Here is an 18,027-nt window from a genome sequence, read left to right as displayed (position 1 = left end):
AAGTTTAAGGAAACAGAATGTTGGAATTGATAGTATTCAAGTGATGACTGTATGTATTAACTAATGTGTATTGACACTAATTTTCCTCTCTTTTGAACATAGACGTGGACGAATGTTTAACGAACAATGGTGGCTGTGGCCAGACTTGCACGAACACAGAGGGAAGTTATGACTGTTCTTGTAGTAATGGCTACACCCTGAATGTTGATGGACAGTCATGTGACGGTAGGCGTCTTTTGTTTTGCATAGATTTTGCTCCTACAGACCCCTGCAAAGGTGGACAAATTTCAGAAAACTGCAACCACAATAACTATCATGATAGAGGAATGTATTTGTTGTGTTGTTAAGACGCATCTTTAATACTTTGAATAACTTGTGCTATCTGCGTAGAGAAGAGTATGTCTTTGCAAATGTGGACCCTATTTGCATTATCAAATAAAGAGGATCTTTTAGTATACGTCAGTCATAAAGGTTTTCATCGTTTGGCGAATGGATTTGGCTGCAGATCTCTATAGATACTACATATATGTTCTTATGAAAGATACTGTGTATAATATTCCAGATATGGGAAATTCGCTTCAGGGCTAAGCCATTGTGATAGTCACAGGCCAATTAGCCAGCCCTGACTGTGTGTCGTTTTAAGCCTAACGCATAAGAAAATAAATTAACCTCATTCTCAAGACCAAATATTTTCCTTACTAGCATTAGAATGATGGCTTTATGTATTAGCCAATGTGCCTAAGCGTCGTTTTTCTCTCTTTTAAACATAGACGTGGACGAATGCGTTACGAACGCAGTTCCACGTGGCTGTGAGTATACTTGCACGAACACAAAGGGGAGTTATGAGTCATGTGATACTGGCTGCACCCTGAAAAAATACTCATGTTTTTAAAAATCGACAAGTACTAATCACAGCTGTATGCATTAATGTATCTTGGCACCATCTTCCTGTTCTTTGGAACATAGACGACAACGAATGCTTGACGGACAACGGTGGCTGTGACGACACTTGCACGAACACAATGGGGAGTTATATGTGTTCATGTGATAATGGCTACGTTCTGAATGATGATGGGCATTCTTGTGACGGTAGGCGTCTCTTGTTTTGCATAGATTTTGCCCATACAGGCTTCTAAAAAGGTTGACACATTTGGGAAAACAGCGACTACAAAAATGCGTTGCTTAGATAAAACTTTGATATTTTGAACAAGTTGTATTATTGTAAAGAGAAGATCATTTAATTAATGATACAATGTTTGCAAATGATGACCTTATTTGCATTACCAAAGAGAAATTTTCAGAATACGTCAGCTGTATAAGTTTACATTGTTTGGTGAAATGAATAGTTTGCGTTCCTCTCACAGTAGGTACCAGACTTTTGCTCTTACTAAACAGTACTCTATATACTATAGGTTTGTTAAATTTTTACGACCTCTTTAAGTTTTATCTAGAGGGCCAATCCATTGTGATAGCAACTGGCTAGGAATTAAAAAAATCTTCAAAAAACGTATCTTCAAAGAGATAAAAGAATCAACATTTACATGTATTAAGAATGATGGCTGTATGTATTAACTAATGTGTGTTGGTACCACTTTCTCTATCTTGGAAACATAGACGTGGACGAATGTAACATGTACAATGGTGGCTGTGGGCAGACTTGCACGAACACAATGGGGAGTTATGACTGTTCATGTGATACTGGCTACACTCTAAATGCTGATGGGCATTCATGTGACGGTAGGCGTCTTTTGTTTTGCATAGATTTTGCAGGTAGCATACATCCATTGTAAAGAGAAACTTTTACAAAGCGTTAGTTGTAAAGTTTTGAATCGTTTTTCGAAAGGACCTCTCACTGTAGATGCCACATATATGATACTATAGATGCATTATCTAATGTGTCATGGTATCACTTTTCCTCTCTTTGGAACATAGACGTGGACGAATGCTTGACGGACAATGGTGGCTGTGACGACACTTGCGCGAACACAGTGGGGAGTTATGACTGTTCATGTGATGATGGCTACAGCCTGAATGATGACGGGCATTCTTGTGACGGTAGGGATCTTTTGTTTCGCGTAGATGCTGTTCATACAGGCTTCTGAAAAGGTTGACACATTTGGAAAGATAGCGACTATAATAACCAGAATAATAGACAAAATTATGTTGCTTAGATAAAACTTTGATATTTTGAACAAGTTGTGTCAATTGGAAAGAGAATATCATTAACTGATGTAATTTTTGAAAATGAGGACCTTACTTGCATTTTCAAAGAGATTTTTTTAGACTACGTCAGTTGTAAAAGTTTACATTGTTTGGCAAAATAAATAGTTTGTGTTCCCCTCAAAGTTCGTACCAGACGTTGCTCTTACTATACTCTGTATACTATAGATATGTTAAATTTTTATGACCTTTTTTTAGTTTTATCTAGAGGGCCAATCCATTGTAATAACAACTGGCAAGGAAAAAAAAAAAAAACTTCAAAAAACTTATCTTCAAAGGGATAAAAGAATCAACATTTATAGTTTAAAGAATGATGGCTGTATGTATTAAATAATGTGTGTTGGTACCATTTTCCCTATCTTGGAAACATAGACGTGGACGAATGCGCCACGAACAATGGTGGCTGTGAACACACTTGCTCGAACACAATGGGGAGTTATGACTGTTCATGTGATACTGGCTACACTCTAAATGATGATGGGCATTCATGTGACGGTAGGCGTCTTTTGTTTTGCATACATTTTGCTCATACAGGCTCCTACAAAGGTGGAGAAATTTAAGAAAATTACGACCACAATAACTCAGTTTGATAGAAGAATGTGTGGCGTTCTGTTGTGTTGCTAAAATGAACTTTTTATACTTTGGACAACTTCTGTTATTTTGGGTAGAGAAGATCATCATCTGGTTTAATTTTTGCAAACATGAGGCCCTTTTTGCGTTATCAAAGAGTAACTTTTAGAATACGTCAGATGTAAAGTTAAACATGTGTTTCCGAATGGATTAGGTAGCGGACCTCTCACAGTAGATACCATTTACATGTTCTTAGTGAAGGAACTGTATATACCACAGACATGTTCAATTCCACGACCTGTTTTTAGTCTTTTTCCACAGGGCTATTATAAGCCATTATGAGAGTCACTGGCTGGTCGAGTCGGGCAACTCTAGCTGTCTTTTAAAATCAAACAAATAAAGAGATAAATGAAGCCTATCTTTAAAGAGAGCAAAAATCGACCAGTATTAAGGATGGTGGCTGTACGTATGTGATAAGCACTTGCTAGTCGGGTAGCCCTGACTCTATGTCGTTTAAAACAAAACGAATAAGACGATAATAACGTTAAAGCCAATCTTCAAAGAGACAAAACATGTACGTTACTAGTGTTAAGATAATGGCGGTATGCATAAGCTAATCTGTCTTGGCACCCCTTTTCCTGCCTTTGGAACATAGACGTGGACGAATGCGACACGGACAATGGTGGTTGTGACCACACTTGCTCAAACACAGATGGAAGTTATGACTGTTCATGTGATGCTGGCTACAGCCTGAATGCTGATGGACATGCATGTGACGGTAGGCGTACTTTGGTTTGTATAGTATTTGCTCATGCAGGCTCCTTCAAAGATTGAAAAAAAATTGAGAAACCTGCTACCAAAATAACCATCACAATGAAGAAAGTGTTGCATTCTGTTGTGTTGGTAAGATAAAAAAATTTAAATACTTTGGATAACTTGTGCGATTTGGGTAGAGAGGATCATGAACTGATTGTTTTTTTTGCAAATGAGGACCCTATTTGCATTATCAAAATTAACTTTTAGAATTCGTCATTTGTAAAGGTTTACAACGTTTTGGGAATGGATTATTTTGCGGACATCTCACCGTAGATACCACTTACATGTTCTTAGTGAAGGTACTGTATATACCACAGACATGTTCAATTCCACGACCTGTTTTAGTCTTTCTTCACAGGACTGAGCTATTGTGATAGGCACATGCTAGCCGGGTAGCCTTGACTCTGTGTCGTTTAAAACAAAACGAATAAGACGATAATAAAGCTGATCTTCAAAGGGACAAAATATGTACATTACTAGTGTTAAGATAATGGCGGTATGCGTTAGCTTATTTGTCTTGGCACGTACCCCTTTTTCTGCCTTTGGAACATAGACGTGGACGAATGCAACACGGACAATGGTGGCTGTGAACACACTTGCTCGAACACAATGGGGGGTTATGACTGCTCGTGTGATACTGGCTACACCTTGAATGATGATGGGCATTCATGTGACGGTAGGCGTCTTTTGTTTTGCATACATTTTCCTCATACAGGCTCCTACAAAGGTGGAGAAAGTTAAGAAAATTGCGACCACAATAACTCAGTTTGATAGAGGAATGTGTGACGTTGTGTTGTGTTGCTAACATGAACTTTTTATACTTTGGACAACTTCTGTTTTTTGGGGTAGAGAAGATCATCATCTGGTTTACTTTTGCAAATGGTTTAATGGCTACACTCTAAATGCTAATGGGCATTCAGGTGACGGTAGGCGTCTTTTGTTTTGCATAGATATTGCATCATGATGGCATATTGTATGGTGTTGTGTTGCTAATCTAAGACATTAACTCATGTTATGTTGTCTGTGTGGAGGAGATCAGAAACTCACATATTTTTGTTGCAAATGTGGTTGTTATATCCAACGTAAAGAGAAAATTTCGCAATACGTTAGTTGTATAGGTTTAAATCGTTTTTCGAATTGACCTCTCACTGTAGATAGCACATATACGTTCTTACTGAAGATACTGTATATGTTATAGATGCATTAGCTAATGTGTCTTGGTACCACTTTTCCTTTCTTGGAAACATAGACGTGGACGAATGCGGGACGGACAATGGTGGCTGTGGGCAGACTTGCACAAACACGCCGGGGAGTTATGACTGTTCATGTTCTACTGGCTACACCCTGAATGATGATGGACATTCATGTGATGGTAGGTGTCATTTGGTTTGCATAGATTTTAGCGAAGCCTTAGGACGAGCTTTATACATTGTACATGTAGTATATTTTACGACCGTTTTGCAAGAATTCCCAGAATTCCACATGAATTTCAGGAATCCGTCCGCGCGAACTCTCTGGACGCCCACCTGTCACTCTTTACGTCGTTAGCACGCAGGTCGATGACAAATGACAGATTACGTGGTGTCCGATTTCGTACTGGTGGGAGTGTGTCAGGGAGTTCACCGAATCTAGTATTCTAGCTTTGAAAAGGGTTTGCAACCTACCCCAGTTGATCTATTATCACAAGAACGTGCTGAATATCATGCCCCCCACCAAGAAACCTCTGTGAACACAAAAACTTGAGGAGATCCAAGCATATATATAAAGGCAAAGTTTTTAACAGAACGATACATAACTTGGTTACCGCTTGGGCAGTCTAAACTGAATTTACGGGGAGGGGTGCGGTGTCGGAAAAACAACAGTAGCTCCTCGAAAACACATGCTACAGAGCTAGAATAACAACCAAAACGACCATAGGAGCCCCAGCGAACCGAATTTTTAAACCTCTGGCCTAGATTGTCACTTCACCTATATCTAAAAATGGCAGAGAAAGGACACTACAACGGGAGTATGCTCCGGCCTTTCGATATCTGCTAGGAACTCCTTGAGTTATAGTGCCTTTCTATATCTGCTTGACAGATGCCTTTCTGATTTCTAAGTGCGTTTAGAACAAATGTTATGGCAGAACTTAAAGTGCTACGTTGGTACTCTCCTTACAGTGAAGTTAGATCAGCCCAGACACCTTCGCTATGGCAATAATTCTTAATTGCCACACTTGTAGAATGCGTTGTGTTGTGTTGTATTTCAAAGGCAAGACTTTCTTACTTTAGACAACGTATGTTATCTCTGTAGTCTTTTACAGATATGAATACCTTATTAGGTTAATAACATGATTTTTTTTCGAAAGCGACAGTTTTGAAAAAATAAGGTTAACCCGTTGTCCCCTTGACAGTGATTGGGCACTTGGGAAAGTCACTTTACACGAATTCCATTACTTCACTCCGGTGAAGGGTGAGCAAATAGCTTCGGTTAGGGGCACTCCGGATATGACGTTGAGTGAAGGTCCCTTTTTCAAGTAGAGCCACGCAACGAGCTCTAAATAATCACTCCGCCACTTATCGAAACAAGGAGGGGTCCTTCCATGTGTTATTCAGTACAAACCTTGTGTGTTAGATATCACATATATTCTTACAGAATGTATCATATATTCTGAGATGTGTAGGTAACCCATGCCATCAAAGTAGTCAGAGTTTACAGTAACTTTATGTTCCATTTTTGTTTTGTTATTGATAGCTAGTCTTAATTTTAAAACCTGCCATTGTATTCACAACAAGCCCCCCTCCCTCCCCAACATCAACCTGAGGAGGGATTTCAACGCTAAAGCTGGACTTATTTTCAGTTTTTCTATCATTATTTTCCAAAAATTTTCTTGATAATTTCACCGGACTACTGGAGCATTGTTCGTGACCCAAAGTTTCTTTTGACCTCGTACCATCTACCTCAGACTAAGGGTTAAATAGTACACGGTCAACGGCCTCGGCAGAGGGCGGACGAACTGCACCCGGCTCTTCGTGTCGGTGAGGGCGTTCCAGAGTTTGCATTGTATACTGGTTCGGTCAACGAATGCGGCCATCCAACTTGGACAGGACGTCGGATCTGTTCTGCCTCCTGCCTCCTGCCTGCTGATGGATGGTGGAGGGAGTGCATGGTGGCAGTCCTAAGGCAAGCTGCCATGACTATACCCTGCCTTCTTGTTCTCGTCAAGGGCTCAACTCAAGAACAGTGTTTAAGAAGTGGAAAACACTGCAAGAGTAAAGCTGGACTCGCCGCCCACGGACGAGTCCATCGACGCTGAACGGATCGTCCGTCAGGATGAAAGAGAGAAGAAGATGATATCTTTACTTCCACGACCCCATGTAAATTGTGATTTAGAAAAGTCACCAAGAAATACTTTTTTTGTTTGTATTGCATACCCGGTAAACCCCATCAAGGCGTAACACACCAGGTTTGTACCGAATAGTACAATCTGCATATCCGGACAGATTTATATGATCCACACACACCGGGAAGGACCCCTACTCTTTTCGATAAGTGTGTTGGGTTCTTTAACGTGCTTGAGGTGTGGCTTTCCTCAAACACGGGACCTCCATTTAACGTCCTATCCGAGGGACGTCCCTAACCTAAGCTAGGTACTCATTTTAACCTGAGTAAATTGGGGAAAGTCGTGTTAAGTGCCTCTCCCAAGGGCACAACGCCAACGGGACAAATCAGGGAACCCCAGATTCGAACCCGGTATCTCTGGGTTCTGGGGCAAATACCCTGCCACTACGCCACCGCGACGCCACAGTTATGTAAGTTTTATCAACACCGTGTGAACTTGTCTTTCTGCAGACACCAATGGATGCGTTCCTGATCCGTGTGTTGGAATGGCTTTCTGTACGGACAATGCGGCTCCCATGACGGGTGCATCTTGTACCTGCCCGGCAGGGTATCACGGTGATGGGAAAGTTCATGGCACCGGATGTACAGGTAATGTCACTCTGTTTGATGATGTTACTATTGTGCTACGTCAAAAGTTTTGTTTTACCTTTTGTTGGGTCGTGAACTGGTGTGGTGAAAACATTAACTGTGATCGTATCTTTGCAGACATCGCCGGTTGTACCCCCAATCCGTGTCATCCCCTCGCTACCTGCGAAGATGTTCCCGCTCCAGACACCGGAGCAGTTTGTACATGCCCGGCAGGTTTTGAGGGCGATGGAACAATGGGTGGAACCGGTTGTACAGGTAACCACCGGAAGTCATTTGTGTTTGTTTTATCAGTGGGTCATTTTGTAGTGTATAGCCTCCATTCCCTGCGAGGCCAATATGCTTCATGAACATGAGTTGTTCCTGTAACCATGGACATGGGTAGGAAAGCGATGGATACACAGGTACATAGATATGATTATTTATGATATTGGTAAAGACAACTCATATAGCTATGGGTCCTGTTTGATAAGATGTCAATGCTTGCAATATTCTTTATAAATGTTGCAGGATTTTCCAGTTTATGTAGCGATCTATTTCCATGCATGCCCGTAGCTGGGGGGGGGGGGAGGGTTCGGAAGACGCCCCCCCCCCAGGCTTGAAGGTCCACTTTCACAGGCTTGAAGGTCCGCTTTTTAATGTTCAAGATTTGTTTTCATGGCGGACTTATTTGTATCACCAGCAACGCCACAGAGGCTAGAATCCTAGAAAAAACTTTGTCTCTGATTTTTCCTCTGAAATTCTCTCAAAAACACAAGAAATGCCCTTTCAGAACGTTCAATTCTTGGAATTTGAAACGCTTGAGGGGCCACTTTTTAAAGGCCAAGGGTTTTCTTCAAGGTGGACTTACTTGTATCACCAACGGAGCTGGAATCCTAGAAAAACTGCTAACTGTGTCTTTGATTTCTTTCTTTGAAATACCCTCAAAAACACAGGAAATGCCATATATATCAGAAGGTTCAATTTTTAAAATTTTCCTTAGTGGCATACCCCCGGACCCCCCTAGGAAGCTCGCGCCTGCGCCGCTCGTCTCGCGCCTGCGCCGCTCGCTGGTCCCTCAAACATTTAAAAGAACCCTCCCCCCCCCGAATCAAAATCCTGGCACTACCTACATATTATCTGTTTTTATTCAGAAATCGATGGATGCGAGCCCGACGTAAACCCTTGTGACGCCAATGCTCAATGTAAAGACAACCCTCCTCCTGACAGTGGTGCGACGTGTACGTGTAACGATGGGTATGATGGCAATGGAGTTACATGTACAGGTAATATCTGTTATTGACAACTCCTTAAGTTATGAGTTCCGTTTAATAGGACGCGTCCCATGCGACTATCTACCGCTCCAAAATCATGACCACATCTTGTACAGAACACAAGTTATCAAAACCGATGACTTCGCTATAATACCAAGGAGAGCCACAAACGCCCAAAAATCAAATGGTAACTGATTTTGTCACAGCCTCACAACACACTTGATATAAAGCAAACCCATTCAGCCGTTCTTGAGACACCTAGGTAATGAAAAAAATACACAGACAGATGATGCCTATATGATAACTTACCCTTTTCCTGGACGTATTGATGGCTAATACATCTTGGCACAACTTTTCCTCTCTTTGGAATATAGACGAGGACGAATGTGACTCGAACAATGGTGGCTGTGAGCACACTTGCAAGAACACACCGGGGAGCTATTACTGTTCTTGCTATGATGGCTACACCCTGAATGCTGATCTACATTCATGTGACGGTAAGCGTCTTCTGTTTGCATATATTTTGTTACACAGCCTCCTACAAAGCTGAACAAATTTAAGAAAATTGCGATCATAGTAAGAACCATGATAGAAGAATGTGTTGCGTTTTGTTCTAAGATAGGACTTTCATACTTTGGACAGATTGTGTCATTTGTAAAAAGAAGATCATTAACTGATATTTTCTGCAAAGGAGGACTTGATTTGCATTTCCACATATACTTTTTTACAATAAGTCAGTCGTAGAGGTTAACATCGTTTGGCGAAAGGATTACGTTGCGGATTTCTCACAGTATATAACACATATATATTCTTACTTAAGGTCCTATATAAACTATTATTCCACGACATGTTTTTTTTCTAAAGGGCTATTATAAGCCATTATGAGAGTCACTAGCTGGTCGAGTCGGGCAGCTCTAGCTGTCTTTTAGAATCAAACAAACAAATAAAGAGATAAATGAAGCCTGACTCTATGTCGTTTGAAACAAAACGAATAAGACGATTATAACGTTAAAGCCAATCTTCAAAGAGACAAATATGTACATTACTAGTGTTAAGATAATGGCTGTATCCGCTAGCTGATTTGTCTTGGCACCCCTTTCCCTCTCTTTGGAACATAGACGTGGACGAATGCGACACGGACAATGGTGGTTGTGACCACACTTGCTCGAACACAGATGGAAGTTATGACTGTTCATGTGATGCTGGCTACACCCTGAATGCTGATGGGCATGCATGTGACGGTAGGCGTCTTTTGTTTTGCATGCATTTACACGTTCCTACAAAGGTGGAGAAATCTAAGAAAATTGCGACTACAATAACTCACTTTGATAGAAGAATGTGTGGCGTTGTGTTGTGTTGTGTTGCTAAAATGAACTTCTTATACTTTGGACAACTTCAGTTTTTTTGGGTAGAGAAGATCATCATCTGGTTTAGTTTTGAAAACATGAGGCCCTTTTTGCATTATCCAAAAGTAACTTTTAGAATATTTCAGATGTAAAGTTTAACATATTTTTGCGAATGGATTAGGTTGCGGACCTCTCACAGTAGATACCACATATACATTTTTACTGAAGGTGCTATATAAATTATAGATATGTGCAATTTCACAATTTGCATCGTCTTTTTCCACAAAGCTAAGCCATTGCGATGGTCATTGGCTAGTCGGACAGACCTTGCTGTATGTCTTTAAAAGACAAACGAATAAAAAGATAAATATGAACCTTATCTGCTATGAGACCAAAAATCGACGTCGCTACTATTAAAAATGATGGCTGTCTGTATTAGCTAATGCGTCTTGGCACCACTTTCCCTCTCTTTGGAACATAGACGTGGACGAATGTGACGACATGTACAACGGTGGCTGTGGGCAGACTTGCACGAACACAATGGGGAGTTATGACTGCTCATGTGGTGATGGCTACACCCTAAATGATGATGGTCATTCATGTGACGGTAGGCGTCTTTTGTTTTGCATACATTTTGCTCATACAGGCTCCTACAAAGGTGGAGAAATTTAAGAAAATTGCAATTGCGACCACAATAACTCAGTTTGATAGAAGAATGTGTGGCGATGTGTTACTAACATGAACTTTTTATAATTTGGACAACTTTTGTTTGTTTTTTTGGTAGAGAAGATCATCATCTCGTTTCATTTTTGCAAACATGAGGCCCTTTTTGCAAAATGAAAGAGAAGCGTTTAGAATTGCGTCAGTTGTAAAGTTTAACGTCGTTTTGCGACTGGATTAAGTTGCGGACCTCTCACAGTAGATACCACATATACACTTTTACTGAAGGTGCTCTATAAGCTATAGATATGTGCAATTACACAATCCGTATTGTCCGTTTCTACAAAGCTAAGCCATTGTGAGTGGCCATTGGCTAGTCGGACAGACCTTGCAGTATGTCTTTATAAGCCAAACGAATAAAAAGATATATACAAGCCTTTTATCTGCAATGAGACCCAAAATCGACGTCGCTAGTATCAAAAATGATGACCGTCTGTATTAGCTAATGCGTCTTGGCACCACTTTCCCTCTCTTTGGAACATAGACGTGGACGAATGCAACACGGACAATGGTGGCTGTGGGCAGACTTGCACGAACACATTGGGGAGTTATGACTGCTCATGTGGTGATGGCTACACCCTGAATGATGATGGGCACTCATGTGACGGTAGGCGTATTTTGTTTTGCATGTAATTTGCTTCTACAAAGGTGGACGAATTTGAGACAATTTCAACCGCAAGAACCATTATAATAGAAGAATGTGTCCATTGTGTTGCGTTACCTTGCGTTGTGTAGCTAAAATGAGACTTAAATACTTTGGACAACTTGTGTTATATGTGGTAGAGGAAATCATTAACTGGTATAGTTTTTCCAAAAAAAGGAGGACATAATTTGCATTATTAGAGAGAAACTTTTAGAATACGTCAGAGGTAAAGTTTAACATAATTTTGCGAATGGATTAGGTAGCGGACCTCTCACAGTAGACACCACATACATGTTCTTATGAAGGTACTGTACATATCATAGATATGTGCAATTTCACAATCTGCATTGTCTTTTTCCGCAAGGCTTAGCCATTGTGTTGTCACTGGCCTGTCATGCAGGCCTTGCTGAATGTGTTTTAAAGCCAAACAAATAAAAAGGTGATGGCTGTCTGTATTAGCTAAATGTGTCTTTGCACCACTTTCCCTCTCTTTGAAACATAGACGTTGACGAATGCAACACGGACAATGGTGGCTGTGGGCAGAATTGCACGAACACAATGGGAAATTATGACTGCTCATGTGGTGATGGCTACACCCTGAATGCTGATGGGCATTCATGTGACGGTGGGCGTCTTTTGTTTTGCATACATTTTGCTCATACAGGCTCCTACAAAGGTGGAGAAAGTTAAGAAAATTGCGACAACAATAGCTTAGTTTGATAGAGGAATGTGTGACGTTGTGTTGTGTAGCTAACATGAACTTTTTATACTTTGGACAACTTCTGTTTTTTTGGGTAGAGAAGAGCATTATCTGGTTTAATTTTTGCAAACATGAGGCCCTTTCTGCATTATCAAAAAGAAACGTTTAGAATACGTCAGATGTAAAGTTCAACATATTTTTGAGAATGGATTAGGTTGCGGACCTCTTACAGTAGATACCACATATATGTTTTTACTGAAGATGCTATATAAATTATAGATATGTAAAATTTCTCAATCTGCATTGTCTTTTTCCACAAAGCTAAGCCATTGCGATGGCCATTGGCTAGTCGGACAGACCTTGCTGTATGTCTTTAAAAGCCAAACGAATAAAGAGATATATGTATAAACCTTATCTGCAAAGAGACCAAAAATCGACGTCGCTACTATTAAAAATGATGGCTGTCTGTATTAGCTAATGCGTCTTGGCACCACTTTCCCTCTCTTTGGAACATAGACGTGGACGAATGTGACGACATGTACAACGGTGGCTGTGGGCAGACGTGCACGAACACAATTGGGAGTTATGACTGCTCATGTGGTGATGGCTACACCCTAAATGATGATGGTCATTCATGTGACGGTAGGCGTCTTTTGTTTTGCATACATTTTGCTCATACAGGCTCCTACAAAGGTGGAGAAATTTAAGACAATTGCGACCACAATAACTCAGTTTGATAGAAAAATGTGTGGCGTTGTGTTGTGTTGCTAACATGAACTTTTCATACTGTGGACAACTTCTGTTTCTTAGGTGGAGAAGATCATTATCTAGTTTTGAATTTTTGCAAACATTAGGCCCTTTTTGCATTATCAAAGAGAAACGTTTAAAATACGTCAGATGTAAAGTTCAACATATTTTTGAGAATGGATTAGGTTGCGGACCTCTCACAGTAGATACCACATATATATTTTTACTTAAGGTGCTATATAAATTATAGATATGTGCAATTTCACTATCTGCATTGTGTTTTTCCACAAAGCTAAGCCTTTGCGATGGCCATTGGCTAGTCGGACAGACCTTGCTGTATGTCTTTAAAAGCCAAACGAATAAAAAGATATATGTATAAACCTTATCTGCAATTGACCAAAAATCGACGTCGCTACTATTAAAAATGATGACTGTCTGTATTAGCTAATGCGTCTTGGCACCACTTTCCCTCTCTTTGGAACATAGACGTGGACGAATGTGACGACATGTACAACGGTGGCTGTGGGCAGACGTGCACGAACACAATTGGGAGTTATGACTGCTCATGTGGTGATGGCTACACCCTAAACGATGATGGTCATTCATGTGACGGTAGGCGTATTTTGTTTTGCATACATTTTGCTCATACAGACTCCTACAAAGGTGGAGAAATTTAAGAAAATTGCGACCACAATAACTCAGTTTGATAGAAGAATGTGTGGCGTTCTGTTGTGTTGCTTACATGAAATTTTTATACTTTGGGCAACTTCTGTTTTTTTCGGTAGAGAAGATCATCATCTGGTTTAGATTTTGCAAACATGAGGCCCTTTTTGCATTATCAAAGAGAAACGTTTAAAATACGTCAGATGTAAAGTTCAACATATTTTTGCGAATGGATTAGGTTGCGGACCTCTCACAGTAGATACATGTACATTTTTACTGAAGGTGCTGTATAAATTATAGATATGTGCAATTTCACAATCTTCATTGTGTTTTTCCACAAAGCTAAGCCTTTGCGATGGCCATTGGCTAGGCGGACAGACCTTGTTGTATGTCTTTAAAAGCAAACGAATAAAAAGATATATGTATAAACCTTATCTGCAAAGAGACCAAAAATCCACGTCACTACTATCAAAGATGATGACTATCTGTATTAGCTAATGCGTCTTGGCACCACTTTCCCTCTCTTTGGAACATAGACGTGGACGAATGTGACGACATGTACAACGGTGGCTGTGGGCAGACTTGCACGAACACAATGGGGGGTTATGACTGCTCATGTGGTGATGGCTACACCCTAAATGATGATGGGCACTCATGTGACGGTAGGCGTATTTAATTTTTCGGAGATTTTGCTCCTACAGGCTCCTACAAAGCTGGACAAATTCAAGAAAATTGCAACCACAATAAATATCATGATAGCAGAATGTGTTCCATTGTGTTGCTAAGATAATGAATTAACGAGTTAAACAATTTGTGCTATTTGAATATAAAAGATAATCAACTGATATGATTTTTGCAAATATGTTTTATCTTTGTCTCTCTGTGTGTCTGTTACAAAATCATATTTCGTGTGTTGGTACATGTAGGTTATGACAAAAACTGGAAAATGATTAGATTTTTTACCTCTTGGCGACTTTTTACGACACTGCAGCGATATAACCAGTTATGATATCAAGTGTTCTGGACGACGTGTGGCCTTGATTGTTTTTGTGTCAGACAGTGTTTGATGTTAGGAAGAAGTAATGTAGGTCTGGGTCCCATAGCAGTTTGTTCTCGAACTGCAGGGGTGTTTTTGTCAAAATCATTAAAAGAGGATAAGAAGGGTTTAGTCGGATCGTCGTTAGTTTTGGTATGTATGTAGCTTAAGTGTTGACAATTATGCAAATCAGGATCTCATCAGTATAAATCGATTCGTTCCACGATATTACTATTTAACTATATAACGTATGTGAGAATATGAAATAAGAAAATGCCTAATCAACGGGAAATGGTATAATTGCAAAGGGTTTATGACTGGTACTTTATAATGGCAGCATTTGGAAGTTAATCAAATGTAGACATCATTGAACGTAGATTATGGAAATCGGGGTCTTCTATACATAATTGATGAGGAAATGCGACAATGACCTTCTTTGCTTAGGAAGACTGTCACCTTTTGAACAACTTGTATTCGTATTCCATTGGAGAATAAAACTTATGCACATGAGGACCTTTTTCAGATAATCAACAAACACCATCATTGGACGAGGGTTTAAGGTTGTGGAACTCTAGTTTTAATTACAGCTTGTGTTTTAGAATACTCATCGACATCATACATTGTGTGTACTCACACTTTCATATCTTTGCAGACATCGATGGTTGTGATCCCAATCCATGTGTTCAAATGGCTACTTGTGAAGACCTTCCACCTCCCGATACCGGAGCGATCTGTCACTGTCCAGCCAAGTATGGTGGCGATGGATTCATGACTGGAACGGGATGCACACGTAATATTCTACATAAAAATCAATCTTTTTCTTTGTTGTTTTCTTGCTTGGTAAGATGTATTTTGAAAAATCAAACTGAGGACGTGATGCTGGATATATCTCTGATTTTCTGCATGTGTCTATCAGTTGAATTTTTAAAACCATTTGACATTATCGAGGTTGCGATAAGAATCATTGATGGACTTGTCTCAGGATTATAGCGTATTATACTCATAAACATGGACATATACTCATAAACATGGACAACATGACCCATAGTTTTAAAGTTTGACCCATTGAAATACTAATTTATCTCTCAATATCTCCCATTTCTAAAGCGTTAACCCGGGACGGTCTGTGCGAACTGCCAGGTAGGTATCAACATACATTGTTGTACACATGACTTGCAACGTTAACTGACATGATTGTAAATACAACTTAACATATTGGTGCGGACACATGGGACCTGTATTTTTATCTTAGATTTGCTTTCATATGAATTTGTTTCAACCCGCCAACAAAGTACATTTCTAAACAAAATCGATTAGAAGGTCCATATGTGGAATTTATTGTTTTTTTGCAATTAAGCTTGTTAACATGATACTTACCAAAATGCTTTTCTTACAAAACCTATTTTGTTACACTGTAAAATGATATAACTTGTATGTGTGTGTTTGAATGCATGTGTATGTGTGCACGTCTGTCTAAATTGTGTGTATTTGTGTGTGTGTGTGTGTGTGTGACTGTGTGTGCACGTCTGTCTTATACATACATACATACATGCATTCATATATGTACTTGACAGGGAGAGGAATTTGCCGTTCTTGCGGAGATCCGCACACAAAGCAGTTTGACAAAGGGCGTCACCACTTCCAAGGCCCGTGCAGATACATATTCGCCAAGGACTGTGGATACCCCAGCGATTTCACCGTGGAAGTACAGCACGTACCCGTACCCCGCAGACCAGTTGTGTCCGTTGTGCGTGCAGTGTTCGTGATAGCACACGGGTACGAAGTCGGAATTCACCAAGGCAATATCGTGACGGTGAGAGACATTTTTGATAGGAGTGTTGTGATGGCAATTTGTCTATGAATACACCAATATGAAAGTTGTGATAACCAATGACCACTCATTTACCTGTCTTCGACATTTTCTAAAGAGATGTTGTCACTATTGATATGATCCATGCTGAATGCTTTCGTGCATGATATTGTCTTTCTGCACGGCTTCGTCAACTCCTCTAAAATGCCTTATTTTTTATGGTCAGGTGAATGGACCGCAAAGGACGGTTCCCTTCCAGCTGGCAGGTGGCAAGATCCGCGTCAGGTTCCGAGGTATATGGATTCACGTGCGGTTGACAGAGTTCTGCGTCGACATCTTCTATAATGGGCGTCACTGTGTTAAGGTAAGCACGTCACTGACAAGGGCAATTCCCTATGCTGACAAGTTGCATGTAGTACGAATACCTACTGATTAGGCTGCATTGTACCATTGGCCTTTCATCCAATGAGAACAAATCTGTAATGCTTTATGGTCAGTAAATTGTCTAATCTAGGTATCTATCTGAGGGAGAAATGATTATGCATTTTGAAACGCTGCTACAGGTGAAGGTTACACCTTACTACTGGGGTAGGATGTGTGGGCTGTGTGGCAATTACAACGGAGACAAGGGCGATGACTTCATGATGTCAGATATGATGACTATCGCTACCAATTGGAACGATTTTGGGTATAGTTGGCTGGTCGAGGACGAAGACAATGAGAAGTATGTTCTATTGATAGTGTGATTCAAATTTTCGTAAATAGCCGTTGATAGACAAATGTTGTTTACTTGACTACGCCGCAAAATAAATATCATTTGTATTATTATGATACCTCATAACTGCGTTTTTCGAGAGGGTTTAACCATGCTAATTGTATCGGTAAAGCTCTCGGGTTGGGTGGGTTCTGGACGTCACGTGGGGTGTGTGCGACAGGAAGACAATTTGCACACGTTAGAGTTGACAAAGATAGTCTAGACGGCATTTCTCTTCTTTGTGGGACTATTGTGTGAAGGTGGCAGCACTGACTTCATAAGGTTTTAGTCGTCTAGAAAGCACAGCTCAGTTCATTGTGACATCACATCTTGTGTGTGTGCTATTGCTAGCCATTAGAAATAGAGAAAGGGAGATACAAAAAGCTGATGGTCCAGTATAGAACGTGTAAACAGTGTACAACGAAAGCAGTGGAAAATGAAATACATTTTATCTGCGAATGTCCCAGATTCGAAGCAGAAAGAAACAGATTATTCACGAAAGTATCTTAAATCTCTAAAAGCTTTTCTAGACTAAGAAATACACAAAAACTAATATTCCTTTTGAAATCATCCAACCCACTCATCATTGAAAGTGTGGGACTTTTTATTTTCCACTGCTTCCAAATCCCACATTAGTACCGTAGATATACAAACTTATTGTAGACTAGCAATTTAGTATGATCTTGTATCATGTTTTACTTTATGTTTTACTTTATGTTTGTACTTCGACATTGTTGTCAACATGCAATTAGCCTACGGGCATGAATTTGCAATAAACTTATT

At 40.1% G+C, this 18,027-nt stretch overlaps 1 protein-coding gene across 1 annotated transcript in view; it reads left to right on the top strand.

The window, feature by feature from the left end:
* Positions 1-18,027, top strand: part of LOC136442057 (IgGFc-binding protein-like) — a 78,087-nt gene that overhangs the window by 48,329 nt on the left and 11,731 nt on the right. Inside the window, exons 28-49 of the mRNA XM_066438659.1 lie at positions 103-225; positions 967-1,089; positions 1,615-1,737; positions 1,933-2,055; positions 2,593-2,715; positions 3,446-3,568; positions 4,160-4,282; positions 4,856-4,978; positions 7,438-7,575; positions 7,693-7,830; positions 8,706-8,837; positions 9,200-9,322; positions 9,944-10,066; positions 10,653-10,778; positions 12,751-12,876; positions 13,468-13,593; positions 14,181-14,306; positions 15,333-15,470; positions 15,788-15,820; positions 16,255-16,493; positions 16,717-16,854; positions 17,054-17,214. Coding sequence (XP_066294756.1) covers positions 103-225; positions 967-1,089; positions 1,615-1,737; positions 1,933-2,055; positions 2,593-2,715; positions 3,446-3,568; positions 4,160-4,282; positions 4,856-4,978; positions 7,438-7,575; positions 7,693-7,830; positions 8,706-8,837; positions 9,200-9,322; positions 9,944-10,066; positions 10,653-10,778; positions 12,751-12,876; positions 13,468-13,593; positions 14,181-14,306; positions 15,333-15,470; positions 15,788-15,820; positions 16,255-16,493; positions 16,717-16,854; positions 17,054-17,214 — 2,851 coding nt within the window. The remainder of the gene's footprint in view (positions 1-102; positions 226-966; positions 1,090-1,614; positions 1,738-1,932; positions 2,056-2,592; positions 2,716-3,445; positions 3,569-4,159; positions 4,283-4,855; positions 4,979-7,437; positions 7,576-7,692; positions 7,831-8,705; positions 8,838-9,199; positions 9,323-9,943; positions 10,067-10,652; positions 10,779-12,750; positions 12,877-13,467; positions 13,594-14,180; positions 14,307-15,332; positions 15,471-15,787; positions 15,821-16,254; positions 16,494-16,716; positions 16,855-17,053; positions 17,215-18,027) is intronic.

The sequence above is a fragment of the Branchiostoma lanceolatum genome, chromosome 9 (assembly GCF_035083965.1).
Source record: "Branchiostoma lanceolatum isolate klBraLanc5 chromosome 9, klBraLanc5.hap2, whole genome shotgun sequence".
Classification (NCBI taxonomy): Eukaryota; Metazoa; Chordata; class Leptocardii; order Amphioxiformes; family Branchiostomatidae; genus Branchiostoma; species Branchiostoma lanceolatum.
Note: the sequence above shows the minus strand (reverse complement) of the source record. Positions and strands in the feature narration are given on the sequence as shown.